This window comes from Apis laboriosa, unplaced genomic scaffold (genome assembly GCF_014066325.1).
Source record: "Apis laboriosa isolate Shangri-la unplaced genomic scaffold, ASM1406632v1 scaffold13_cov153, whole genome shotgun sequence".
Lineage (NCBI taxonomy): Eukaryota > Metazoa > Arthropoda > Insecta > Hymenoptera > Apidae > Apis > Apis laboriosa.
The window spans coordinates 3,570,070-3,597,136 of NW_025221370.1; the positions used below are offsets into that span (position 1 = coordinate 3,570,070).

A 27,067-nucleotide genomic window follows, 5' to 3' on the forward strand; every position below is an offset into this window, starting at 1 on the left:
AAAATCATTTAAATTTTTATATATTTGTAATTAAGTATATATTTGCTATTTTCTCATCATTGCATCCGTAAAATTTAATTTTATTATTTTGTTATATTCTTTTAATAAGAGATCAATGATCAAAAATCTACTATGTATGCAGACAATTCTCTAATTGTTTCAATCAATGGATTAGCGTTCATTTATTAGCCATATGACTATAGATTATAAATTTGACTATAGATTATAAATTTCTTAGATACATGTAATGGTCACGTTAGAAATCAAGAGAGTGCTGTATACTAACACTGATATCGATATAGTTTATTAAAATATTCTGAATTCATTGCAAACGAATAATATTTTCTTTTTCTTTAAATTCTTGAATTTAAATAACACTTATTGATTTCGTCTTAACATATTTTATAAATTTGTAGAATATAATTAAATATACAAATATAGTTTTCATTGTGGCTGTAAACAATAAAAGTACAATAACGATCATTTTTAAATAGATTGAAAGAACAGTAAAAGAAATGTGAAAATTATTGTTAATCGTTTTCTTAGGCAATTACATTTTTATATGTTTAAATTATTATGATTATTTAAAAAATGCTTGCTTTTTTTTAGAATAGTACTTCGAAGGCAGTCAAAGATCTGAGAAGCATATTTGAACAATGTTGAAAATGTGATGGACGGAACGCTTGGAAATAATTAAAGAACAATCGAAGACAAGTATATAGGAAGAGCATATATATATATACATGATTAATTATCATGAAATTTAAAACAATTTCCATTGATTTTTTAATTAAAAATTACATCTTGCTAAGTATTCAGCACTCGCGATCTGGAGGACACTGTCAGTAAAACGCAACCAATCATATGCAGACAGCGAATGTATGAACACTTACATCCCTAAGGTGGCATGTGTCGAGGAGCTTTAGACTTTTTTCTCTGCTGTTATAAGAGAGTTATTATTAATCATATTCTTCTTCATTTTTTCCTCTTGTTTTCTTCTTGGACAATCGCACTAATGTCATTTTCCTTTATTTCTAATAGTTCTTGTATATTGTATATATACAGCAGTACCACACTTGTTCAACTGCGATACACGCATTTTTTTTAAAGACGACACTTAGAGTTTAAAAATATAATCATCATATATTTAAAGTAGCATTATATTATCATTGTTGTTGTTATCGTTATTAGTCGTAATAGTATTATTATTAATAATAATATTATTGTTATTGTTATTATTATTATTATTATTATTATTATTATTATTATTATTATTATTATTATTATCTTGGAGGGATAGCACTTCGCTATGTCACGACACTGCAGAGCTGAACAAAGACTAAACGCGGAAGTTACCACGCTCTTTAATGGCACGAAGAGTACAAGACTGAGATTGTTACCGTCTTATTGACCGATCATCATAATCATTTATTTATTCATTATGATTTTTTGAAGTTAAATTTTTCTTTCGTTTTTTGATAATTGGCGATCGATCACAAAAACATATCTCGTCTATTTTAAATGTAGTAGCACAATATCATCATAGCTTATTTTAATTAGGAAGGGTTGAGAACGACCGTTCATTGTCGTTATTAAGATTTCTATATTATACATAGTCTCATATGGACGATTTCGATAACGCTATAGAAAGTACTAAGTATATACAGAAATATTTTTATTTCTGTCAGAACTATTCAAAAGTTAAGTTAACTATATGAGGCTCATTGAACCAATAAATAGTCAGACGATGATCTTCATTTTTTACTTAAAATTCTATTAGTCTTCCGTTCATAAATCCATCCAGAATTTATAAAATAAATGTTAATTAATAAAAATTGTTATTTTCTTTTTTTTTTGTAGAAATTATGGTTTGTAATCATGTACTGCTCTTGTTCTGTTTTTTTTTTATTATTGTTAAACATTGAAAGACGTTTGCTGTCAAGAAAACGCATTTCGAAAGAAATAAAGTCTTGATATAAAAATATATAAACATTAACGTTGAGTTTTTTGTTGTCACCTTAGATTTAACTTTTTTTTTTATCATTAAATGAGTGAAACATTTGTTCATACTCTACACCATAGAAAAGAATGTACATATTACAGGCAAATATGTTTGTTACGACCTCTAACAATCTCTCATAGTGCAAATATTCAAGTTCTTTTCGAAAAATAATTTGTTCCTATAAATTATTGATATAAGAACCACGCTTTAATTAAAATTAATTAATTAAAAGATGTTCAACAAATATCGTAGATCTATGGTTTAATAAATGATACAAATGATAACTTATACTACACATGTAGTATTTTCATTCGTTATCCTAAATTATATTATGCAAATTAACAATCGTTAAAAAGAAACAATCGCGAAAAACAAAGAACTATTTTAGGGGAAAAATTGCTACAATGTAGCTTATTCATCAACGACTCAATAAAACTGATTAAATAACAATCCTAAGTTTCATTATATTCAAAATTTGCTTTCTAAATCGATTAATGAATTTCTTTTTCATATCATGATCATATTGTTCTTACGGATAGTAGGAGAAAAAGAAAAGGAAAAAAGAAGAGAACATATTTCATAATCGAATTATACAATATTTCTTTTCAATCTTTCTCGGACCGTAGTTAATGAATAATGACGCTTAAAAACGCTAAGATACTCCATGGATAGAAAAGGAGATCGAAACTATCGGATCCGACAAGAGAGCGTGATAACCTCGACCAATAATACCCTTGATTTTCGCGAGAATAATTACGTATTTGACAGTTAAAGCGAAATCTATTCTCGAATACCTTAATACTGTAATGAGCAACTGGATTTGAAGGTACCGTAAAGAGATTGATGTTTCGATGATCGACAGAGGTCAGTGAAGATCATCTTCATCGCTATCATTACCATCTTTCGATCTATCGGCACCTCCCTCACCGTCGCTGGAGCCTGAATCGCTCCCAGAGTCTTCAGATTGCCAGCCGCCTCCTTGCTGTTGTTGTACATGTTGATGTTGCACCACGTGCTTTGATACTTTGTGACGTTTTCCAGCACGTTGCACCGAATCTGCCCCGGCACCATCGAGCATTGGCTGAAGAATTCGTCGACGAGCATTGATGAACCAGTTGTTAACTTGTAATAACGTTAAGTTCGTTTGACTTGCAATTTGACGTTTCTCATCCTCCGTGGGATATGGATGCTATATGGAATAATGAATGTAAATATTTTTTTTTTTTTATTTTATTCTACAATGTAACAGAAGTAACTAGTATAGCACAATTTCGTTATATTAGTTGGAGAAGATATGATTATAAATTGTAAAGATACAATTATAAATTGAATTAATGATTAAATAAAAATTATACTTACAACTAAATGTTCAAAAAGCCAAGTTCGCATAATGCTCGTAGCTTGTTTAGGTAAGACACCTCGTTTTTGTCTTCCTTTTTTAACGCTACTATGATTACCTCCATGACTACTACTGTGATTGGAAGTAGCAGTACCAGTGCCACATACTTCGTCTTCATCTTCGCTTGGTGCAGGTGAAGGAGAACCCGCCACAGTGATATCTAAGCATAATAAACACGATATATTTATTATGGTAAAAGAACATATTTCACACAAAAATGATATTTCTCTCATTAATTTTAGATTATTAGTTTAATTCACATTTTTAATTAGTAATTAATATTCAAGTGAAAACATTAGTCATTGGTAAGGAAGAACCAAGTTCATCTAACCAAAATACTTTTCATCATTCGCATCTCCGACATCGACGTATTCATTTTCACGCTCTTGTAAAGCAAGAAGGCCCCAATAGCCAGCCTCTTCTAAATATATTCTGTCGCCAATATTCACATAGTCCATATCATCTATAATCGTAAGTTGATAATTCTTACGTTTAAATCAACATCTTTAATTTTCTTTTTTAAGCTCAACAATTTTTGGCGTTACAATCAAAAATTATTCAAAAATTTATTCAAAAAATTATTCAAAAATGTTATAATTAATTATCAAATAATCTGTATTGACCTTTTTCTGAAGCGTCCCTAATTGTAAAATCTTATTTGAACAAACTATGCAAAATAACTAAAGGAATTTCCAATCATCCAACATCTAATGTAAGATCAAGAATAATTCCAAACACTGAAGAAAGAATAAAGAAAAAATTAATAAAAAGAAGAATCAACAGTTTAAAAAAATTACTTATTAATTGTAAAAAATCAAAAGTATTAATAAACCTACCTTGACCAAGATACATATCGTTGACTGGCGCACAGGAATGAGCACCGATCTGCGAAAGGGGTGTACTTCCATGCACCGTAGAAGGTGATAGAGGATCGTCATGGTCTTGACTGGAGGATCTGTTCGAGCGTTGAGCAGTGGAAGATGATCGCACCGACGACGGCCTGTCGTTACCGGTTTCCTCTTGCGCAGCCAACTGACTCGCACCACCGTTCTCCGACAGGATATCACCTCTGCTCACTCTGAATCCGTTAGCTCCCGACTCAACATCATTGCCTGTAGAAGACAGCACCTGGGAAATATATGTCGCAACTAGCCGTCAGAGAGCAGGGGTGGGGTTCTATAATATTTTGAGCGATGCGCAAGTATCACTCATTTTTTTTTCTTTTAAAATAATTATTTTAAAAGTAAATATTTTAAAATTAATTGTCTGATCCAAGTACATGTCAAATTTACTATTAGCATTGTTTTGATTAATGATTTATATATATATATATATATATATATATATATATAAATCACTTAGAAACTGTTCTTATCTAAATTTACAACATGCTGTTAATTTTGAAATAATTTAGTGAAATTTTAAGAGACAGAAAAGAGTTGGAAAACATTTAGTTTTTTACATAGGTATTGAACAATTTGAGAATTTATAAACCTATTATATATGGCATATAACAGTTATGTATTTACACAAATACTAATATATAAAAACTAAATATTTTTTTTTTACTACTTGTTATCATTAGAATCATCAAAATTTCCCCCTCAATTAATATTTTATTAACTACCATTAAACACAAAACTTAGATCAGAATATTTACAAGAGTTAATCAATAACTAATTCAAGCAATATTTCTATTCTTATTTTATAATTTGATACTCCATCTTGTTATTTTAAAAATGTAACTTCTATACAAGGTAGTAATGTTAATAAAAAGAAAACTTAGATTTAGTTACAGTTTCAACTTAAAGAATTAAAACAGAGGCAAAGATAGCGTTTCGAGATTATATTCGCGATTCTTGCGCATTACTAAAAAAAGGATAACTACTTAGGTAAAGGGGGAAACAGGCTAGGCCGTTTTACACGTTCAAAATAATATCTAACCTGCAAAGGACTGCTCCCGTTGCTGCCACTCGATGGACCCATGTCGTGTCCATGGTGACTGTAATCGCTGCGTAGCAGATTCTCGCTTTGCATCTTGCCCTTCAGGCATGTGATATATCTGTTGCAAAAGTCCTTGCACAGTTCCTGCACCTTTTCCAGTTCGAGTAGATGAATTCGTAGCACCTGTATCGCCTTGATCATCTACGTTGGCAGGGGCACAAAACAATATAGACGAGTGAACGATTTTCTTTTCATATCGAACTGCGTAGCATCGCTTATTACCTTTTCTTTGTTTTACAAAAATTCGATTCTTTTTTTTAAATTTAAATAATTTTCTTAACGTCTTTAATTTTAAAAAATTTTTAATTTTTGCACATAATTCTGAATTGGATATATATATAATAAATTTTTTTCCAAAAATATAAATATAAATAAATATATATATTTTGTATGTAATAAATTGAATTTTTAATGATAAATAATTTGTTATTAATATCTTAATATCTAATGATCTTTTTACTCTATTTTCTATTTTTCTTTTAAAAAACTTTATTGTTGTTATTGCTTTAAATTCAGTTTTTAAAAAAATTTCATTGAGTTATACAGTTGCAATACAAATGCAAATTATAATATAAATATTTTAAAATTAAATTATTTAAAAGACTCACTAAACCGTCAATTTCGGGGTCATTGATCAGAAATGGCTTTCGGTCTCTTTCTTGGTGTTGGACGAAGGCCTGTATGTCCATGTTGAAACTTTCGGACGTTGAATTGTCCGAGCTCTGAGTAGCTTGTTCGCATCTTTCGAAAAGTAACGCGAGCAATGGAAAGAGGGGATGTTTGTATACTGCCCTCTTGTCTGCTTCGAATTGAGCCTGATCTTGATGAGTTGTGTAATCGGCAACCCCACTTGCAGGGTCCTGATCGTAGCCAGGAGTCACCATTGCTAGCGCCACGGCGGTGCTACCCTCTTGCATTCTGCATTAATATAATCAAATTATTATCTTTTTCTTTCCGTTATCAAAATTAAATTTTTCTATATAGAAAACTTCATAAAACTTGTATACCTATCATTCCTGTCTAGCAGCTTCCATCGTTGCTCAGCCCCTCCGAAGTCTCTTATATTTGAATGCTCTTTGATTTATTTTCGATCTTCCGATAATTTACAAAATTATACTAAAACAAGAAAGAAATGAAAAATTTATATTATAAAATTAAATTTCTGTTTCTAATTTGAAAATAAAATATATTATAAAAATAATAGGATAAAAATATCGTATATTTTATAAAATATTCTTGCGTATTTCGAGTAGAGATGAGCCAGAGAGCGAAGGGAAAAAAAGAAAGAGACGGGGAAGGAGGGAATCGTCGTGGCACGAAGAACCAAACGATGCGCGGCACTGCATTTAAATGTCATCGTTAGACGGTCTCAACACCATCAGCACTGTTGCTGGCACTAGTTCTGCTTCCCATTCCGAACGTTCCTTTTGAATTTCCCCCAATCCCCATACACGTTCCCTCGGTATGAATAAATAAAATACTGCAACACACCACAGGCTGACAAGACGATAGTCGAAAAATCGTAGTTACGAGCAATGCGGGGGAAAAAAAAAGTGCTAATAATTGAATTAGGATAATATAATTATCCGGGTCAACTTTTACTGTAAAAAGTCATGGTTATATCATTTATATATATATATATTGTCTTATTCAAAGGAATTCTTGAAAAATAATCTTTTTTTTTTCTTTTTAAGAAAAATATTTTGAGAAGGTTATATCTGGATTTTATAGCAGGAACAGTAATTATTTTAAGATAAGATTAATTATATGTTATATAAAATGATATTGAAATTGTACTTTATATAATAAAACTAATATATATCATATTTGTAATAATTTTTGTTTATAGTTTAAGAAGTATGATATAAAAAAAATTGTTTTTAATTTTTCTAACAAAGAAAAAATAAATTTTCTATTAATAGACAACAATTATAGATAATAAAAATAAAAAATTAAATATTTTATATACACTTTAGTCTTACACAGAAATATGTAATATTTGTTTTATAAAAATTTACTTAGTATATAATTTTTAAATCTAAAACTAATAAAAAGAATACGCAAAGAATATACGCAACAAAAGAATTGCATTCTTTTTCAAGTAATGAAAAAAATCGTACTCGTGACATTTTATCAAAACTTCTTGTGATGGAATAGTGTATCAGAAGATGAGTGAGCGAAAGTATCGATATACAAGAAGAGTTAGATATATTAAAGGGAATACCACGAGGTGGCGTCTGAAGCGATAGAAAAAGGAGCTGAACAGAGGTACCATTACTTGCAAGTGGTGCTTTGAACACACTCGCGTCTTTCCGTTAAACCCGATATTTATTGTGCCAGTCGCCTCTCTCATCGCTTTCATTTAAAAATATTATCGCTGACGGTGAATGGTCAGTATGGTTCATTTTCACGACAGTATCTACACATCGAAACAGCCTTAATGCATTTAAACTTGTTTTTTCCTTTCCTTCTTCATATATTTTTTCTATTTCATTCATATAACGAATTTGAACTTTTATTTAAATATTTATAATAATTATAATTTTTTTATAGATATATATTTATACTATTATTGCTAATACTAGAAAATAAAATTATATATTATTATTCTTTTAAATATTTTCCATGATAATAATATTGTGTTCTACCAACCGTATTTATCGTTCATCAGGAATTTTAACTATCGTTTTGTTATTTCTTTAATTAATTTTTTAATTATTTTAATTTTATACTTGGATACTAAAAGAATATATACATTAATAATTAGTAAAATATTTCTTATATTGCAAGAAATAAACAGAGCTATCAACATTTTATTAAAAAATTAAATTAATCAAATGTCATTAAAAAAAATTTTAACAAACAAAATTAAACGTCAAAAAAAATATTTCGAGTACTTCGTATCAACTGAAATATTGTGAATAAAAGTGATTCGATTATTGATAGTTACATTATTTTTTTATTTTACATATATATATAACTTTTTAAATTCTATACATTATAACTGATTAATAAGATTTAATATTTTTATTTATGCTACTGAATTTTAGTTACTTTAATATTAATATAAAATTTATAGAAATTAAAAATATATATTTTAAATTTATTTAATATAACTTTTAATATAAGAAAAATTTATTTTAAATATAAATATTTTTTTTTATACTTTTTGCAAAAATTTAAAAAATTTCTAAAAATAGTTTGTTTATAACTATATTAATTAATATCGATTAAAATTAAAAGCTAATAAATATTAAATATGAATATAATGTATGTAATGTAAATAATATATATAAAAAATATTAACAAAATGAATAACAAAAAATAAAAAAAAGAAAATATAAGAAATGAAAGCATATTTTTTGATTGAAATATCAATAAAAAAAAATCGAGTAAGAATTTAAAACTATTTTGAAGTCACGTGTTGTGAATCAAAATGAGACCGTTATTAATTCAAATGAAATGGATTGGCGGAAACTACGTAATGGCGTACATGTATTTTGCTCACGCGATTTGCTGTATAACTCGTTCAACGTGTTGATTTTTTGTACCGACCTAATAATTACTGTGACACTGAAGCTATAAGTAACATATAATTAGAAGTAATCAAAGAATGAAAGATTATAATTTAACCTGGTAAAGAAGCATGAAATTGACGTGTTAATTTGTTAAAAGAATTTACTTTTATTTAAATATAATGACAAAAAACGATAATTATTTAAAAATTGTTCTTCTTTTTTTTATTTATTTATTTTTATTTATTTTTTTAATATTTTTGAAAAATTAAATGTAAATTGGAAGTCATAAAGATTTAAATAATGAAATAATATTGTTAAAATTATAAATGAATAAAAAAATTATTTTTTTTCTATATATTAAATAGAAAAATTTGGAAACTATATATCTTAAAGTTCACATTTCATCCCTATAGAACAAAGTAATGACATAGCAGCAATGAAACGTGTCTTTACGAGCGTAAATAAGAGGAGAAACAAATCTTTAACCCTTAAGTGCCAGAGCTATAGTAGTTGGTTAGAACATAGTGATCATTTTCGAACATAAGAGAATACTTAAATTCTATTAAGTATATACATCCGTGGCCAAATATTTGTATAAACTTATTTTACTGTTTCTCACTTTTGACATCTTAATTTATAATATTATTATATATATTTTATTATATATTATTATATATTTTTTATTATCACCATTAACCTATGAATTAAAATTAAAAAAAATAAATAAATAAATAAATAAATAAAAACTATTTTTTATGAAAAAATTATTTTGAATCAAACAAAACCATATTTATTCGTAAATCCAATACTAAATATTTATACTAATAGAGTACAAAACATTATTTTTAATATTTTTAATTTTGGATTAAAAAAATATTTTTAATTAGAAAATTTACTTTAAAACTCATTTATATATACGTATATTAAGAACTTTTTTTTAATAAATTTATATAATCTTATTTTTCTTCTTGTTTATTGTATGTAGACATCAGAAAGCATCGGCAAAAACATTTCGTTATAAGAAACGTTTAACGTGCACACATACCGGTCTGGCACCGAAAGAGTTAATTATGACAAAGATGGTATCCCGTGGGCAAGCGAACTTGTTTACTACCTGTCAGTCATCGGCGTATTAAAACCGGCGTCGTGACGGGCAACAACACCGTAGTAGAAAGAGATGTGAGTTAAAGAACGGCACGGAATCGGTAGTGGGCGTTAATATGGAGCCAGAAGTCGTTTTTCTTTCTCCCTTTCATCGCGAGCCTAACACGAGATAGTCGAACTGTCAGTCAAACGTTCGATAACCAATGGTCGACGATCCCTACTACAGCACGCCGAGGAAGAATCATTTTCATGCGAAGAGGGCGTAGCAAAAACTACAAGAGGCCACCGCTGCCGACGGCGCCGATGCCTCACTGCTGCGCAACGCTCTACCTATAGGGTGCTCGATAAAATTTCTGCGGGAAATTCGAGTTTGTTTTACTACTTCTTTCGTGGCATGTATTTTAGAGAATCCTGTAATTTATATGGGAATATTGCTAAAACAAAATTCTTATTGATATATTTAATTTAATATGATATATAAAATGAAGTTGAAAATATTTTTATCTTTTTATTTTTTGTTATAAAAATTTTTGTTGTGAAAATTCATTTTGACACTGTGATATTTCAAAATGTAAAAAAGTTACATTTATAAGAATAATGTACATAAAATAAATAATATCGAAGAAAAATATAGAAGAAAAATTAATCAAATTCTATATTTAATAACTTTATATTTTAATGCATAAAATATTAAAATATAATTTGTTTATTTTAAAAAGTATATATAAACGAATTAAAGATAATACGATTAGATAATAATATAAAATATTTTTTGATATTTAATAAATTTTTTAAAATACTACTTTAACTTATAAATATTAGTTTATATAAGAAAATTATCTGCATAATAATTTTTAAATAATTATTTTTCTTTTTTTACAATTATATATTTAAGATAAAAATTTGAAACGAGTATATCTTGCGTGTGATGAAAGAGAAATTTAAATTTGTTAATTTTATTTTTGAAAGTTTATAATAATTTTTGTAAAGTAATCATAAACGATCAATTTTATTCTTATAATTTTCACAATTGCTATGCAAAAGAAATTATTCCTTTGGAATTTATATTTCTTTTACATTAAATGATAATTAAATTATTTTTAACATAAAGAACTTCACTGCATATTTTTTTTTCTTTTTCTTTTAAATATATTATTATATATTTAAAATTTATAATATTATTTAATTCATTTGACTACAAATTTTTTATTAAATTAATTTTTCAAAAAATATAATTAATCTATTGTACTTTTTTCACTTAAATAAAAATTGAATCACAATATTATAGTATAATTTGATTCATCGAATATATAGCACACGCTATAAGATAATGATGATACCTCATTGCAGCATCTTTGTCACTCTTTTTTTTCATAACAAATTCTTTGAACGATTTCAACCGGTTTTCTTAATACGATGTAAACACCGATTTTCTCGTTTCACCAGGGATACGCTTACGTTGCAAAGCTCGGAGTTTATCGTTTGACGTAATTCGCTTAGGACGAATTATTCCATTCTAAATGGAAACGCAAACAGCTTGACTATGCAACATATCGCTATTACCAATATGAAGTTAAATAGTTTGGTAATAGTATATAAATCAAATATCATTTGTATTTATTTCTAAGTATATTTTGATTTTCATTCTAGTTCTGTCATAAATTATATATTATATATTATTATATATTTAAATAACGAAAATGTATAGTTAAATTGATTTCCTTAAACAAATATTTAATTGATGACTAATTTGATGATTAATAATTGATTGATAATTGATGATTTGGTTAAAAATATTTATAAAAAATATCATACAATAATAAAAATAATAATACATCTTCATGTTAAAATTCCCGCCTCTTATTTTACAATTGACAATACTAATAAACGATCTTATCATAATTGGCTAAATTCTTTTTAAAACGTGATGTTACGTATATCAATTATATGAGTTACATAAATATATTTATTGAGTTACATTCATTATTAAATAATTAATTCTTTTAAATAAATTTATTACAATTTATTTAAATTATCGCTTAAATAAATATGTTTTTGAAAACATAAATTTATGCAGCGATTGTTCATTGTACATTTCAAAACAATAGAGAAAAAAGAAAGTGTTTATAATATGCACTACTGTAATAGATAACGAATATCAACTGAGAACCAGTTGATAGTGGGCTTCAGTCGCATGGTGTGCATGATGTCATTTGAAAAAGTCGCTCTTTGAAAGACTCTTAACAATATCGATCGTATCAATCCGCAATTCTGTCAAGGCAGACCGCGAGGAATGGGCGTTCACTGGAGGGCATTGCGCACAAAACAAGTTTTTCGCTTGTATCGGCGCACCAGGAATGAATAAACGAACCTAACCTCACAATTCACAGGTGCACGGTCCAGCGGGAATTAGGTTGATCGAACGATGTATCGAAACAGCTGTTTGCATGACAGTATTTAAGAAAAGATTTATTTCTTAGCCACTTACCGTACAAAAAAATCTCGTCCAGATAAAATTTACAGGAACAAAACAACACCGTCCACCACTTTTATTTTTCGAAGATATTTCGGTCGGCGTGTCTGACTAGTCGAAAACTAATTTCCTTTTCGTCCACGTGATACTTCCTGGCTCGATGATAATCGTATATCGATGCCGATCTAACAATCACATGCGCGTCAACACAAATCCTTCTGTTTACTACTATTCACGCCGTACAATAAATTAAAGTAATCGGACATTTTTCAACATGCTCCTCCACAATCCTGTCTACTCCTTCCACTGACACGTCTTTTATGACGTCATCGATTCAATACTTTTCGCGAAGGTTTCTCCTCTTCATTGATACACTAACTCCGCAGCAGATGGCGACACTAATGCGATTATCGGTTCATTCAAGTGTCGCTCAATTAAAGCGCGATATTTAAATTTATTGTGAAAAAAATTATATACACTAATTTATCGAATATATGTACATTTCATATATTAATTTATAATTTCATTAATGACGTTATTAAAATAAGAAAAAACAAAGAAATAATTATTAATAATAATTACATTTACGAATATCGTTATAATTATTTTATGATAAAATATTTCATCTTTTACTTCAATTTTTCTCTCTTTTACATATTGACAAAATAAAAACATTTGATATTCAAAGAAAAAGTAATCAAAATACTCGATTACCTTTGTTAAATTAAAATTATAACGTGTATATAATAAAAATAAATTAGAAAAGCGAATTAAAAGGATTGAAACGATGAGTAACGATCAACGATATCTTATCATTGGTTTTCTTATCAGAATACTTGATACAGAAAAGGCGTCACATTCACAGTGTAAAATTCTACCGGCACGGATCTTGTGAGAAATTATGGATTACCGATTTTTAATTATTTTTATTTTCATCTTTGCGACAAATATTAAGTGTCAAAAATCAACCTCCGAAGATATCAAAATCACCGATAATAATAATGATGCAACAAAAGAAATTGAAAATGTACAAGTAGAGGAGAAAATACCTACGATTAAACTTCCAAATTTGTGCACCATATGCAAATGTACAGGTAATTTGTAACCAAATAATGCTCGACATCGCGTATGTTGATTATTAATCGTATTTATATAAAAAAAAAAAAAATAATAAATTCGTTCGAAAAAAAAAGAAGAACAATTATTACGAATGTAAGCAATAATAATGTACAGAAAAAATGTTTTCCTATCAGATGACATCATAAATTGCGATAAAAGAAATTTAACGTACCACTTCGAAGATTCCCAATGGCCAAACAAAACTATGAAAGTGGTATCGTTCGAGGAGAATTCGTTGGTTCACGTGAAACCGTTCCCGGCATTAGAGATCAGGAAATTAATATTAAGGAAGAACAAAATCACGAAGATCGATAATAGCGCCTTTAAGAAGATAATTAATCTGACCGAATTGGATCTAAGCCACAATCAACTTACGGCAGAAAATTTGCAACCTCAAGTATTTGAGGTAATACATTCACTTTTTTGTACAAACGATTCTTTTTTTTTTTTTTTTTTTTTTAATAATTTATATTTCATCGTCTAATCGAAATTTCATTGGCGCAATCTTTCATTACTCATTCGACCATTACGTGGAAACGTTTAATTCTTGAAAAATTACAGCGACAAGATAAATCAATTATCAATATTGACGTTGATCTGATATACAATCTAATATTTTTTTTATATGTATTTTATTTTATTTTATATGTAAAATTACAGTATTACATTAACTGAAACTCCAATTAAAAATTAAAAATATCTTTTAAACGATTATATCTTGAATCACGTTTCTTCGATTATAGCGACAAGTATTATTTTTATTTTGGCTCAAAAATGGGGGATTTAATTTTCCTCAAGAATCATTACGTTATTTTTATTATTATCATTACTTCGATATATAATTATGACAATATTTATTTGAATATCGTAATACTTTTTTTAGGGTAAATTTTCACCGGATATTTACGAACCGTTGGAGAAACTGGTAATTTTAAATTTGGCTCATAACATGCTTCATTCGTTGCATCACGACCTCTTCGAGCATACGACGAACATAAAAATATTGGATCTTTCCGGTAATTTATTCTCGATTCTCGACAGCCGCTCGATCATAGCGATCAGCTCTCTTTCGAATTTGGAAGAGTTAAATTTGAGTTATTGCGGGTTAAAGACAATTCCGGAAACATCATTCTACACGTGCAAGTAAATATTATATTTTATAATATACAATTTCATATAGATATACAATTTCATATAGGAAACAATGGCACGCCAATAGAGATTGATTTGATTTCGAGCAATAATAGATTACGCGTGAAATAAGAAATACGCGTATGAACATTTTTATTCAACTCTCGTCCTTCAACTTCTTTCGATCAAACATTTTTTAAGACTCTTTCTTCATATTTATAACTTGACTTAATATGAACAAATATACCATCTTATTGGCTTCGATACACTTCACTATTAATCTAATTAAATTAAACCGTCGATTAGGAATCTTAAGAAGTTGAACTTGAGCGGGAATCAGCTCACAACTGTGCCGAACGCTCTCAAAGAAGCAACGTCCCTGGAGATCCTCTACATGGATGAAAATCCGATTCAAATTATCGATAAGGAGCACTCGTTCCCAAATATGATTAAATTGAAAGAGTTAAGCCTCTGCTGCATGCCACATTTGACAATAGTTGGATCGGGCTCCTTCTCAGGATTGACATCGCTCGAGCATCTTCGAATACAAAATTGTCCAAAGTTGGAATCGATCCACGACAACGCTCTTGCATCATGGGTAATTGTACAATTCTTCATACTTTGACTTTAGCATAATATTATCCTTTTTCGTGGCTTAAGTAAAGTTAGACAAAGCAAAAAAAGATTGGTCAAAATCTTTCTAACATAGTTTCTAACATAGATTCGATTATTTCTTGTATATATTATATGTTGGAAAATACTGTTCCTGGATTTCTAATACTCGTTTGAATTATTATTAAAGAAAGAATGAGAAAGATAGATAGATAAAGAGGGAGGAGAGACAATAAAGAGGAGAAGGGAGTAATAAATAATTCTCTGAAAAGATTTCTGTAAAATTGTGAAAATTGTTAATAATAATATATCCTAGAATTCGTAATATCGATCGATATTTATTCTTTCTTTAGAGTTAAGGTGAAGAAGAATTAAATAAAATAAAAAAGAAAAGAAATATTATAATATATATTTACTATACGAAATTATCGTAGGATAATAATTCTACGGAACCTGTGTGGCCGCCACTAAAGAGACTCGATTTATCGGATAACGCCCTGCGATATTTGCCTCAGCTATTGATATCAAGGTGGGATTGGCTCGAAAAATTGGATCTGACGAACAACAAATGGAGCTGCGATTGCGATAATGAATATCTCGTAAGTTCTGGTAAATCTACAATACGTGTCTCCCTACTGTTCAACCAGCGATACCGATTTCCAGATCGATCCAGATCGATTCTTTTTTACCCTCGACACTAGTCTCTTCGATCATCGATTTTAATTATAATAATTTAATCAAAAATATGATATTGGAATTTCCGTTCCAATTCATATCGGCAAAAGAGTTCTTTCATAAATTAAATCGAAAAAATATTTTCGTAATATCCTTTCGAATCGAATCAAACAAAACAAAACAATATTTCTTTTCTCCTTTTTTTTCTTTTTTTTAATAACGTCACGAAAGCTATGAGCTAGCTTGCTTCGTATATTTGATCTTGTTTCGAAAAAAGAGAAAGAGAGAGAGAAAAAAAAAAGAAAAATCTGCGAACTTTTAGTCGAAAGTATTCAAATTATATTGATAATTCATTCCCAAATATGAAATTGAAAAAGTTAAGCAATCTGTGCTGTCCGCGCTCCACAATATCTGCTGCCTTTTCGCTATTGACGTCACTCCACCATCTTCGAGTACAAAACTAGATCGTTTTTAACCTTATTTATTCGCTTCGTCGAATTCCCAAATTTCCCAAACCCTTGCATTGACCAACCTCTTCTTAACCAAAATTGTCACGGAACGGAATTACCAATCGAATTTATCACTCATCATTGTCATCGTGCATCGAGAACAACCGTATCCAAAAATGTAATATTCCGTTTCATATACCATCGCAACTCTCTCCTCATATCATCTCGACATATCATCGTCTCTCAACTCTTTGGAGTTGAAAAAAATTTGTGAAATCAAGAAGAAAGATTTCCAACAGATTCTCACCTCTCTTCGTCTCTCTTCCAGATCAACGTTTTGCTGCCAACGTACGGGAAAAGGTTGATGGGCGAAGAAATGAACACCCTTGTATGCGCGGCACCGCCCGAGCACGAGGGTGAAAATCTGACGTCGTTGTTCAATCGAAGCCTGCGTTGCCTGGATCTGTATAACGCAAGACCGGAAAAAGACGCGATGATCCTCGTAGGCATATTGATCGGTATATTGTTCGCAATTCCCGTCTGCCTCACCGCCTTCGTCTTCTGGCGCCGTGGTTTCTTCTTCTGCGGCAATTCGGGCCCGGCCAGTTTCTCGCGAGCCTTTTACAAAAGGACCATGAACAACGAAGAATTTTAAAGTTTCTCTCTCTCTCTCTTTCTTTCTTTCTTTCTTTCTTTCTTTCTTTCTCTCTCTCTTTCTTTCTTTCTTTCTTTCTTTCTTTCTCTCTCTCTCTCTTTCTTTCTTTCTTTCTTTCTTTCTCTCTCTCTCTCTTTCTTTCTTTCTTTCTTCGCTTCGACGAAATTCGATCCGATCGATGACGAGAAGAGATCGATTTCGAACGATGTATATAATATATAGAGATTGGAGGAGGTTTTGAATGGAGGTAATTGAAAAGAGTAACATAATATGAATAACATTTTATCATCAGATTGATGAGAAAAATTATATATATCAATTGATATAGAGTGGATATAAATGTTCGAGACTTGGATGGGAGGGCAAGTTCTAGAAGAAAATTTTCTATTTTGTACGTTTTGTGGATTTTAATTTATATTAACCGCGAGTTATAAAATAAGTTAGCGTAATTCTTATTGATTCGCGTTAAGTGAATGTAATTATACGTATATTTTTATAAAAATGTAATATCAATAAATTAGATTTAGAAATTATAAAATCACGAATTAATCTCGAATCTGTGCATACATCATACTTCGATCGATCTTCAAAGTGTTTTCCTTCACTGTTCGTTCTCTCAAGAACGAAGAAAAAAATCTGATTCCACAAAAATTAAACGGACACAAATAAACTTAACAATTAACAACTTCCTTCTCGATCTCGATCTCGTGTAAAGAATTCCTACAAAGCAACTTAACCTGATAAAAATATAAATAATAAAAATATAAAACTACAGAAATACATATAAAACTTGACCTAACATAAAAATATCGCGTTTCCACGTTTTTAATTCCACGTAATAATCCCTAAACAATCGCTTCCCTTCCATTCATCCGCGAGGGAAAGAAAAGTATCCACCTCTCCCTCCCTTCCAAAAAAAAAATTCTCTCAACAACGAACGACGAAACGACGACGGGCGAACGATAGCCGATAGATAGATCCGATCATCGCCCGAACGATCCCTCGAGCAAGGCACATTTTTCGCTCTAACAAGTCCCCGGAGGATCGGTTTAGAACGCAGCTAGCCGCAGTTTCCGGTTTCGACAAAACCTAGGTCGAAGCTTGGGATTTCTGGCTTTAACGTCGACGTCGAGGAAAGGGGGAGTAGGGGGAAGAGGAGGGAGTTGTCGAGGCGAGTGTTGGCGAGGGATCGACGGAACGGTTGAATGGACACTCGCCTGTAACACAATTACCGGGATGTTAATTTACCCAATAATCGCGGAAGCAACCCTCCCCCCGTCTAAATGCCGGCACGCGCCACTTCCCCTTCCGTCGCCGCCTAAAATAGAGAGGATATATCCGGGGGAGGGGGAGGGGGTATGGGATCGAGGGGGGGGGGGGAGAAATGCGGGGGTTTTACGGACGATTGTCGACGTCGTTACGCGAACGTTTTGCCAAACAGGTCGGGCGGGAAAGGAAGCGTTTGGAAAATGTTCGAGGATGGATCCAGGTTGATATAATAATAATAATAATAATAATAAAGCAAACATTGTTGTTGGAATAATATAACCGAATTGGATAATTCATGGAATCGAGAGAAGGAAGATGGGGGGGGAGGTTATGGTTTGTTTTGAAATTATAAGGAATTATAAGGAGGAGACGTTGGAGTAATTTTTTGGATGATTGAGAATGGAAGGGAAAGTAAAATATAAGGTTCGAGGAATTAAAAAGGAATCATTTAGATTTATTTATCGCGTGTAAAAAGGAGGAGGAGATGTTGGAGAAATTCGTTAAACTATTCTATTTCAGTTCAACGGCAATTGGCGGTTATGTCTGATGGATGGAAAAATCGCATTAGCGACTACGACGTAATGCCATAATAACTCGATCGATCGAGATGTACTCTTAGACTGCAAGATACAAGGAGGATGATACAAGGAGGAGGAGAGCGTACAGAGAGCGTACCGTTTATTTTGGACGCGCATTCCAAATATATATACATGGTGCTTCGCGTACACATCGTCCAACGAGTAAATCTAATTTGATACTCCCTCCTCCCCGATACGCATCCTCCATCCTTTCAAGACTCAATACAGACGTATTGACTCGTGAAAAAAGCCTTTATATGCTTCAATGCAGATGGAGGATCAATACTTATGATATAGGGAAAAGGAAAAAAAGAAAGAAAGAAAGAAAGAAAGGGAAAAAGCAAAAAGGAGGAAAGAAAGAGGAGAGAAGGGAGAGGAAAAGCGTGATGAAACGCGGCAAACAGTGGACAAATGAAAAATGCCCTCTCTCTTTTTCTCCCTTTTCATTCGGAGAAACTTTTTAATAGAAAAAATTATTAGTTTTTCACGAAAAAGGCCTCCTACGGGCTCTTGGAAAAATAAACATTAAACACGGTTCACGAATTTCAGAGAGAGAGAGAAAGAACGAGAGAGAGAGAGAGAGAGAGAGAGAAAACGTTGGAAATTGTTCGATATCGCGTCTCCTCATTCGCACGATTCATAAACCAAATACCATCTATCGTATATTTCCATTCCCCCATATCTCATTCGAAATGCAATTATTAAATTTCGCAAAATGAAATTCTCTCGAATAAAGAGAAGTGAGGGTGAAATTATAAAGGAAACCTCTTAATGTCTTAATCCTCGTATTAATACCTAAAATCACGCACCCTGTTATTCACCCTTGATCATCGAAAAATCTCGAGTTTCAATCGAATTTTTAAATCATTTCACTCGACACGATCGCGATATTGATATACACAATTGAAATTCAAGAAAAAAACGAACCTAACCTAACCTCCTAAGTCCGATTCTCCCTTCGAAACGATCTTCTCCCACGATCTCTCCCCTAAATCGAGACGATCAAACGTAAAAAAAAAAGAAAGAAGAGGAAAGAAGAGGGAAGACAAGGGAGAAGGGAGAAAGAAAGGAGAGAAAAGATAAAGGCGAAAGAAATACAATTTAAGCGGTAGGTAAAGTTACCTCAAAGGTGCACGCGTGAACATCGTCATCGCGCAGTCGATGTGAATGCACAACGACACGGGGGAACCACGAATACAGAGAGCACCTCACCTTCCTCCTCCTCCTCCTCCTCCTCCTCCTCCTCCTCCACCCTTTCCCTTTCAGATCCGGGGTTGCTCCGGGGTTGCAAGGGTGAGAGATAGAGCGGCGTTGGCCTCGACGAGCGGCGCGTGTCCATGGAAACGGCGCCGTTGGTACCGCCCCGCGTTCACCGCGGGGCCAACCGTGGCGACGACAGGCGCCGCGACGCCGACCAATGCCTGGATGTCGCCTCCAACCCTCCCCCCCTCGCGATATCCGCTTCCGAGCTTTACTTATCTTGGCCAGTTAGAGCGGCTGAGGGTGGAGATGATCGCGGAGGGGGGTGAGGCAAGTTGAATCGCCTTGAATCGCGCACCGATACTCCCTAAACGTCCACGTCGAGACGAGGCGACGCTCCGTCGTGCCTGCCTACCCATCTATCGTGCCTACCTCGAGCGAGACCACTTTTCTTTCCCGCAGATTGGCGGACTACCTTTTTTTCAATTCAATTACAATTCTCTTTCTTTCCTTTCCTCTTTCTTCCTTCCTTCCTTCCTTCCTTCCTTCCTTCCTTCCTTCTTTCCTTCCTCTTTTCTTCCCTCTCGCCTCCCCCTTGCCGACCTCCCTTCGCCCAAGGGATCCGCGATTCCGCCAAAATTCCGCCACCTCCGGGAAAAAAGGGGGGCAACACAACCTCTCCCCTTTCGTGTGCGCGCGGACCGTGAAGTTTTTCTTTTAAGATACGTGCGGATACGCGAAGAAGAAATTTGTGATTTTGGAAATTTTGTACGGGGGAGGGAGAAGGAGGCGTCGAAAGATCGATCTTCGAGATCACGCGGGTTCGTCGTTGCGGGAAGGAAGGCGAAGTGAGAAGAGTTGTGTCGCGCGGATGTGAAACTGGACGAGGCGAGGGCTTTTTTTTCTTCGAGGTGTGTTTCTCTTTTCCCCCGTTCACGATTATTCGTGAAGATTTATTCGCGAAGAATAAGAAGATCGGACGGGTGAGAGGTCGAGTGCAATTGGATGAAGAGAGAGGTAATTAATTGATAGGTGGTTGTTGGACGTGCTAGAGATTTATAAGATATATATATATACGCATAGAGTGCAATTAAAAGAAATTGGAACTTGTGGAGGAGTTTTTCGAGGTGCGCGTTTACCAAAGTTTATTTCGAAGGATAAAGCGAGAAGAATTGAAAGAGGCGAGCTATGTGAGAAATTTTAAAGGGTTTCAAGAATTCGTCCATCCAAAGTGAACAAGATGGAGAAAAAGAGAGAGTCGAGTGTTTAGAAAGAATAATCGGTTGTGTGAACTATGTAAGGGTGCTGGAACGTAATCAAAGGATCGAGAATAACATATTTTCGCGAAAGAGAAGAAGATGCAGTCGACTTGCCAGCAGCAACAGGCCCAGCCAGGTCAGAACGGGACATCAGCGAGCAGAACCTCGTTCTTGATCGAAGACATTTTGAGCCGTGGCACAGCACCCCCGCATTCCCATCACCAGCTTCACCACCAACACCTGACGTCCGCCCACGGGGTGCAGCATCAACAATACCAACAATTCGCCAGCTTGTTGCCCGGTTACCCTTCCGCACCACCCACGGCCACTTTCTTCCTCGGACCGCTTTTCGGTAACACCGCAATGGGGGTTGGAGTGGTGCCGGGAGTTACCGAACTCGCGGCCTTGAAGCACTGCCGCCGACGAAAGGCAAGAACAGTGAGTGAGGCTAGAATTCTTTTAGACAGAAGCTTTTCAAAAAATCAATTGTAAAATATTACGAGATTAATTGCAATTTTAAATCGTACGTATTTCATTCCTTGCGCGAAAAATAAAAGTTTTCCTTTTTATCGTCCAAGTTTGCACAATTTTTTTGGTAAACAAAAATTCGAACTGGTAGTTGCTCGTTCGAAACAGTTGTTGTTAAATGTTCGGTTAAATGTCGTTGAAAATTGTCACGGCTATAGGGAAGGAATAAAACGTATGACGGGATTGTTTGCGTCGTATTTAGGTGTTCAGCGACCAACAATTAGCGGGTTTGGAAGCTAGATTCGAGGTGCAGAGGTATCTGAGCACGCCTGAAAGGGTCGAGCTCGCGGCGGCTCTTCACCTCTCCGAGACCCAAGTGAAAACGTGGTTTCAAAACAGGCGGATGAAGCATAAGAAACAATTGAGGAAATTGAACACCAGCGCGGGAAGCAATGGAAATCAGAATTCCAATCAGCAGTGCACCGGCCAATCGGTTTCCGTTACATCACCCGCCGGTAAGCCATTCTATATATACATATATATATACATATATATATATATACTCTTCTAGAAAAGTTACTTCTTTCTAATAAAATCGAAAGGAGAATTAAGAACTAAGAATTATTCTTCGTTTTTCGATTTAAAATTCGAAGGGCGAATAGATAAGCCGTCCTTCCTTTCTCGATGGGAATCAATTGAATAAGGAATGAATAAGAAAAATGTATTTCTGAGGGAAAGATTTCGAAATTAATCGCGATCCTTGGAACGGACGAATGGGAATGGCGACATCAGGCGAAAGTTATATCTGATAAAATGGAAAGTTAGCTACTTATTATAAACTGGATGAACGCTTAAAATTTTCATCGCATCACGTAGCTAATGCAAGCGTTTAATTGCAATTGGAGGAGAACCTATGCAATTTCGTATCCGCCTAACAATGCGTAATTACCGCTAAACACATGCATCGACTTTTCGATAAACACGCGCCGCCTGCTGCTGCTCGCGTTGCTTCGCATCAATTAGCTCGGATTAACAACACCATGTGTCCTACATAATCAGTTGCTCATTAATCATATTTAACGTAATTCTGCAACGAAAAAAAAAAAAAGAATCCCCTCCTAAAAAAAGATTCAAACTTATTGAAAATATATATATATTACGAATATAATTTCGATTCTTGGGAAAAAATTGTACTTGGAACGAAACAGATAAGATCTAAAAAAAATTTGATGAAAGATCAAGTTTCATCCTTTTTTCCACGAGTTTTTGCATTAAACATTCTCGATCTCAAGATCGGTTGAAAAATAAATTTCGACTGATCGAGAGGTATAAAATTTTCAAGTACAAAGGGGAGAAAAGAAGAGGGGGAAGGAAAAATATTATTTCTCTCTCGCGATTTTGAGAATTATCGTCAACGATTTCGTGTAATTGGCCCCCGTAATCGCCTCGTAACCAGAGCAAGGAAAAATAATAATCGCGGCTGAAAGTAGATCGTGGCTTGTGTATCGCAATTAAATCGTTATTAGTATAAACTTCGTAATTGTGATTATCAATTTGCATTCGAGCGCGGGCAAGCGCGTCGGAATTTCCGTGTACGTCAAATAGTTCCCTGTTATCCATGCTAATGGACCATATAATGCAACCAAAATTCGGCTGGCAATAAATTACGCAACTTTAGTTAACTAACCATACCGTGACCGAGGTCACAGTAACTATAATGATTAACTAACGTCGGATGGATAATGATCGCTTTTTATTACTGCACGATCCTCCGCAGTAATTCCGTATCCTCCCCTCCCCCCTCGTTTAAACATTTCCCTTCGTTACAACTTTCTTTCGCGATTATATCATTTTCGTGTCCTTCTTCGGCCGAGGAAAAAAAAANAAATATCATCGACGATAATTTTAAAAGAATATTCGAAAAAAAAAAATATTCGAGAAAAAAAAAATTCGATTCGAGTCGAATCGCGACTTAACAGAGGAAAAATTTATCTTTATTTTCGAAACGCGAAGAGTCAAGAAAGATGGTGGGGAAAAAAACCGGATCTATATATTCATTGGAATATTGATTTCGAATTTATTGAAAAGGATGAAAAAAAAAATTAATTTGCATGCAAAAAAAAAAAAAACTGTTTACATTCGTACAACTATGCATAATTTATTCTCGCGAGTATCACGATGCAGTAAACAACACGCGCAAGACGGAACAACAGCGTCGTTCAAATAATAGATCGAGTAATAATTCCCGATAACTGTACCGCTTTGTGAACACACAATGGCGCACGATCGGCGCTGTTATAATGTAGTAAATGCCGCGATCTGGGAATAATTAAATCGGATCGCTCGCATGAATCGATTTAAACCTGTAACGTTCACGTTCGCGGACGAAAATACGTGTATTGCTCTCCTCTCTAATACCATCCCTCCCCTGTCCAAAAAATACTTTGTACATAAAACTAGATGATTAATTACCACTCTATAAACACTATATCCATATATATATATATATCAACGAATAATAAAAACTTGAAACAAGAGAAAAAAAATGGAAAGTTTAAAGAAACGCGTTACTCTGATAATTCGATGTAAATAATATATTCCAGAATGAGAGAGACGCTCTCGTCGCTTCAATCACCTCGTTCAAACTCCTCCGCCAATTAACTCCTGTAAGTTGACGAAATGATAGGATAAGAAAAAAAAATATTATATTTTCCTCTCGACAATCCTCTTCCTTCTTTTTTTTTTTTTTTCCGCCAAATAATAATCGGCCTTCGGAATAGGAATCAAACTCTCCTCCTCTTCCCCTCCCCCTTCTCCCCCCTCTATACGCAACTTGGACCGCATCTGCTCATAACCTTCGTCAAGTTGCTGGTCTCAGTAGCCAAGATGGCTTCGTTCGATAGGAAGGGCTAACGAAGTTAGTAGACGTCTCCTTGGCAGCAAGGAGGAGGGGAGGGGTGGAAAGCTAGCGTAGAAGACGAGACCGCCTTGTCGTCGTCGTCGTCGTCGTCGTCGTCGTCTAGAGACACGAACCCGAAGGTCTAAGGAAGCTGGGGCAGAGTTACGACATCCCTCTTCGTGTCTCCTCCTCCTTCTCCCCCTCCCTCCCTCCCTTTTATTCGTGTGTTTCCCACCGTCTACGGCGTCTCAACCTCCGTCACGTCTTCCACGGCCTCCGTTTTCTTACCTCTTGTGCCTTCTCGATTCTCGGTCTTCGAGAAAATTAGTCAATTATCGGCTAAGTGCTTGGCCAGACCTACATTCGCCATTGCCCGGACGACTTTACTTGTGTACACCCACATATCTGACCCAATTTGATCGCTCCATCCTCTTCTGACCACTGATAAGATAAGAACCGAAAGAAAATTTTCTTCTCGCGGAGTTTCGCGCGTTTCTTTTCGGTTCTTTTTTTTTTTTTTTTTTTTGTTTGTTGGTTTCTTTATTTTCTTATTGAATTCATAAGGTGTCACGAGTTATTGCTCGACTTGGAATCGAACGAGAAATTGGAATTGTTGGTTCGGTTTAAATTAGAAATGAGTTAGTAGGAAGTATTTTAATAGCTACTCTTGACTCTTGGAATTCCTAGCAATTCGTTTTATAGATATTTTACACTATAATTTTACTATGGGAAATTTAATTTAAAGTTTAGGTTTTCGAACTAGTAAATTCTACAAGGAGGAGGGGGGAGAATTTACAATTTCCAGTGAGCCTGTGGTGTGATAACATTTTCGAACTGTATTTTACACGCGCCTCGTTCGTTCAAATTCTAATTTTTCCATATTCTTCGTTTGCCAATTAGACAATTCAATAATTAATATAAATTCAAAAACACATTTACATTTTTGCAACGATAAACGAAAAGATCGTTCTTGACGATCAATTCTCCAGGAAAGAGGTGCATCTCTTATCGTATCAAAAGCGTAAAATTGTAGAAAAAAAAGTAAGTCAAAGAAAGGAATGATTATAAAAATAAAGATCTCGTTTCTCGATGGAATTGTTGTTGCAGAACGGCCGGTGGATTTTTCTCTGAGCGGCGGCCGAGAATCGCGGGCGAGCAGTGACGCGCCAGTGGATTCGGACGACGACGAAATCGATGTGCTGGGTGACGAGACGCCATCACCTACGCGAACGACCAACATCCACGTTTCCAGACGCACCACCGGTTCACCGACCGGTTTTCATCAGCTCACTTATCGCCATTCCGTCACTTTGTCTCATCAACCGACCCAACAACCCATTCAACGTGCTCAACATCGCTGAAACGAGATGGCGGAAGGATGGTGGTGGTGATGATGATGATGATGATGTCGCACAGGAGGTGGAAGAGAGGAGACTCGAAAGTGTTATGATTATGCGAATCTTGTCTAGTTGGATTCGTCGTTCTTCGTGCAATCGCTGTTTTTAAACGAGTTTTCGAACGACAGATCTGTGTCCGTTTATTACGAGAAATAGTGCAATTCGACGTGGAAACGGTGCGGTTTGACTCTTTTTGTAAATTTTGTTTTCGTAAGATTCGTTATTTTATTTATTTATTTATTTATTTATTTATTTATTTATTTTGAGAGATGTAATTGTGAGACGAACCAAGTTAAAGAATGTAATAAAACTGTGGAGAATTATCTCGTAAAATGACACTTCATAGTGAGTTCTATGTTTAATAAGATAGGATAACAAGGGGAGAAACGTTTCTCCTTTCGAGAAATCTTTGATCGACGAGGGATTGACGAGCAAGATTTGGTGCGAGGTAAAGAAGAGTTTGTGATCGCGAGGATATCGTAATGTACGGGTCAGGTGTGAAGCTGTGTAAGATGAAAAAGTTGGTAGAAAGAAAAGAAGAAGAAAAAAAAAAAGGAAAAGGAAGGGAGAAAGAAAGGACAAGAACTCGAAAGGCGAGACGATGTAGAAAGTGTAAACGACTTGTAAATGACTCTCTCTAGTGATTTAGAGTCTAGTCGATCTCTTGCGACACTTTTTATAGCGAGATGCCGTAATAAAACTAGTCTGTTTTCGAGTTACTTTTTATAGCGAAGTAGAAAGTTAGCTTCAAGTTGGGATTAAAAATGTCATAATGTACGACCAGATTGTATGACTTCTTCCCTTTCCTCAACTTTTAAACAGTTAAGTATTATTGTTTATGTTTAAAATAGTGGAG

General features: G+C 33.6%; 3 protein-coding genes across 7 annotated transcripts; 2 read left to right on the plus strand and 1 right to left on the minus strand.

Moving 5' to 3' along the window:
- Positions 1-1,887: 1,887 nt before the first annotated feature.
- Positions 1,888-12,765, minus strand: LOC122720967 (homeobox protein PKNOX2-like). 4 transcript variants are annotated; one of them, XM_043948124.1, is made up of 8 exons: positions 12,516-12,765; positions 6,413-6,521; positions 6,014-6,323; positions 5,346-5,546; positions 4,238-4,529; positions 3,733-3,864; positions 3,362-3,561; positions 1,888-3,191 (listed from the first exon to the last, which is right to left on the minus strand). In XM_043948124.1, the coding sequence occupies exons 3-8, from the start codon at positions 6,320-6,322 to the stop codon at positions 2,868-2,870; spliced, it is 1,458 nt and encodes a 485-aa protein (XP_043804059.1). In that variant the 5' UTR covers position 6,323; positions 6,413-6,521; positions 12,516-12,765; the 3' UTR covers positions 1,888-2,867. The 4 variants fall into 4 exon arrangements, with proteins under 4 accessions (XP_043804059.1, XP_043804056.1, XP_043804058.1 ...); XM_043948121.1 differs by lacking the exon at positions 3,733-3,864; XM_043948123.1 differs by lacking the exons at positions 3,733-3,864; positions 12,516-12,765 and adding an exon at positions 10,038-10,487.
- Positions 12,766-13,355: 590 nt separating this feature from the next.
- Positions 13,356-17,682, plus strand: LOC122720930 (leucine-rich repeat neuronal protein 3-like). 2 transcript variants are annotated; one of them, XM_043948039.1, is made up of 7 exons: positions 13,356-13,594; positions 13,754-14,025; positions 14,503-14,762; positions 15,057-15,348; positions 15,797-15,961; positions 16,815-17,165; positions 17,238-17,682. In XM_043948039.1, exons 1-6 carry the CDS (start codon positions 13,402-13,404, stop codon positions 17,139-17,141), a joined length of 1,509 nt encoding a protein of 502 aa, XP_043803974.1. In that variant the 5' UTR covers positions 13,356-13,401; the 3' UTR covers positions 17,142-17,165; positions 17,238-17,682. The 2 variants fall into 2 exon arrangements, with proteins under 2 accessions (XP_043803974.1, XP_043803973.1); XM_043948038.1 differs by having other exon boundaries at positions 16,815-17,682.
- A 381-nt stretch (positions 17,683-18,063) lies between these two features.
- On the plus strand, positions 18,064-26,957 carry LOC122720931 (brain-specific homeobox protein homolog). Its single transcript, XM_043948040.1, has 3 exons — positions 18,064-21,885; positions 22,178-22,430; positions 25,922-26,957. Exons 1-3 carry the CDS (start codon positions 21,547-21,549, stop codon positions 26,173-26,175), a joined length of 846 nt encoding a protein of 281 aa, XP_043803975.1. The 5' UTR covers positions 18,064-21,546; the 3' UTR covers positions 26,176-26,957.
- Positions 26,958-27,067: the final 110 nt, after the last annotated feature.

Excerpts from the sequence above, each read along its gene's own strand:
- LOC122720967 (XM_043948124.1), bottom strand. The coding sequence starts at position 6,322 with ATGCAAGAGGGTAGCACCGCCGTGGCGCTAGCAATGGTGACTCCTGGC. Across the intron at positions 4,530-5,345 it reads ACGGGAGCAGTCCTTTGCAG|GTGCTGTCTTCTACAGGCAA; the intron begins GTTAGATATTAT and ends TATATTTCCCAG. Across the intron at positions 3,192-3,361 it reads GGCTTTTTGAACATTTAGTT|CATCCATATCCCACGGAGGA; the intron begins GTAAGTATAATT and ends TATTCCATATAG.
- LOC122720930 (XM_043948038.1), top strand. The coding sequence starts at position 13,402 with ATGGATTACCGATTTTTAATTATTTTTATTTTCATCTTTGCGACAAAT. Across the intron at positions 14,026-14,502 it reads TGCAACCTCAAGTATTTGAG|GGTAAATTTTCACCGGATAT; the intron begins GTAATACATTCA and ends TACTTTTTTTAG. Across the intron at positions 15,962-16,814 it reads ATTGCGATAATGAATATCTC|ATCAACGTTTTGCTGCCAAC; the intron begins GTAAGTTCTGGT and ends TCTCTCTTCCAG.
- LOC122720931 (XM_043948040.1), top strand. The coding sequence starts at position 21,547 with ATGCAGTCGACTTGCCAGCAGCAACAGGCCCAGCCAGGTCAGAACGGG. Across the intron at positions 21,886-22,177 it reads GCCGACGAAAGGCAAGAACA|GTGTTCAGCGACCAACAATT; the intron begins GTGAGTGAGGCT and ends CGTCGTATTTAG. Across the intron at positions 22,431-25,921 it reads TTCCGTTACATCACCCGCCG|AACGGCCGGTGGATTTTTCT; the intron begins GTAAGCCATTCT and ends TTGTTGTTGCAG.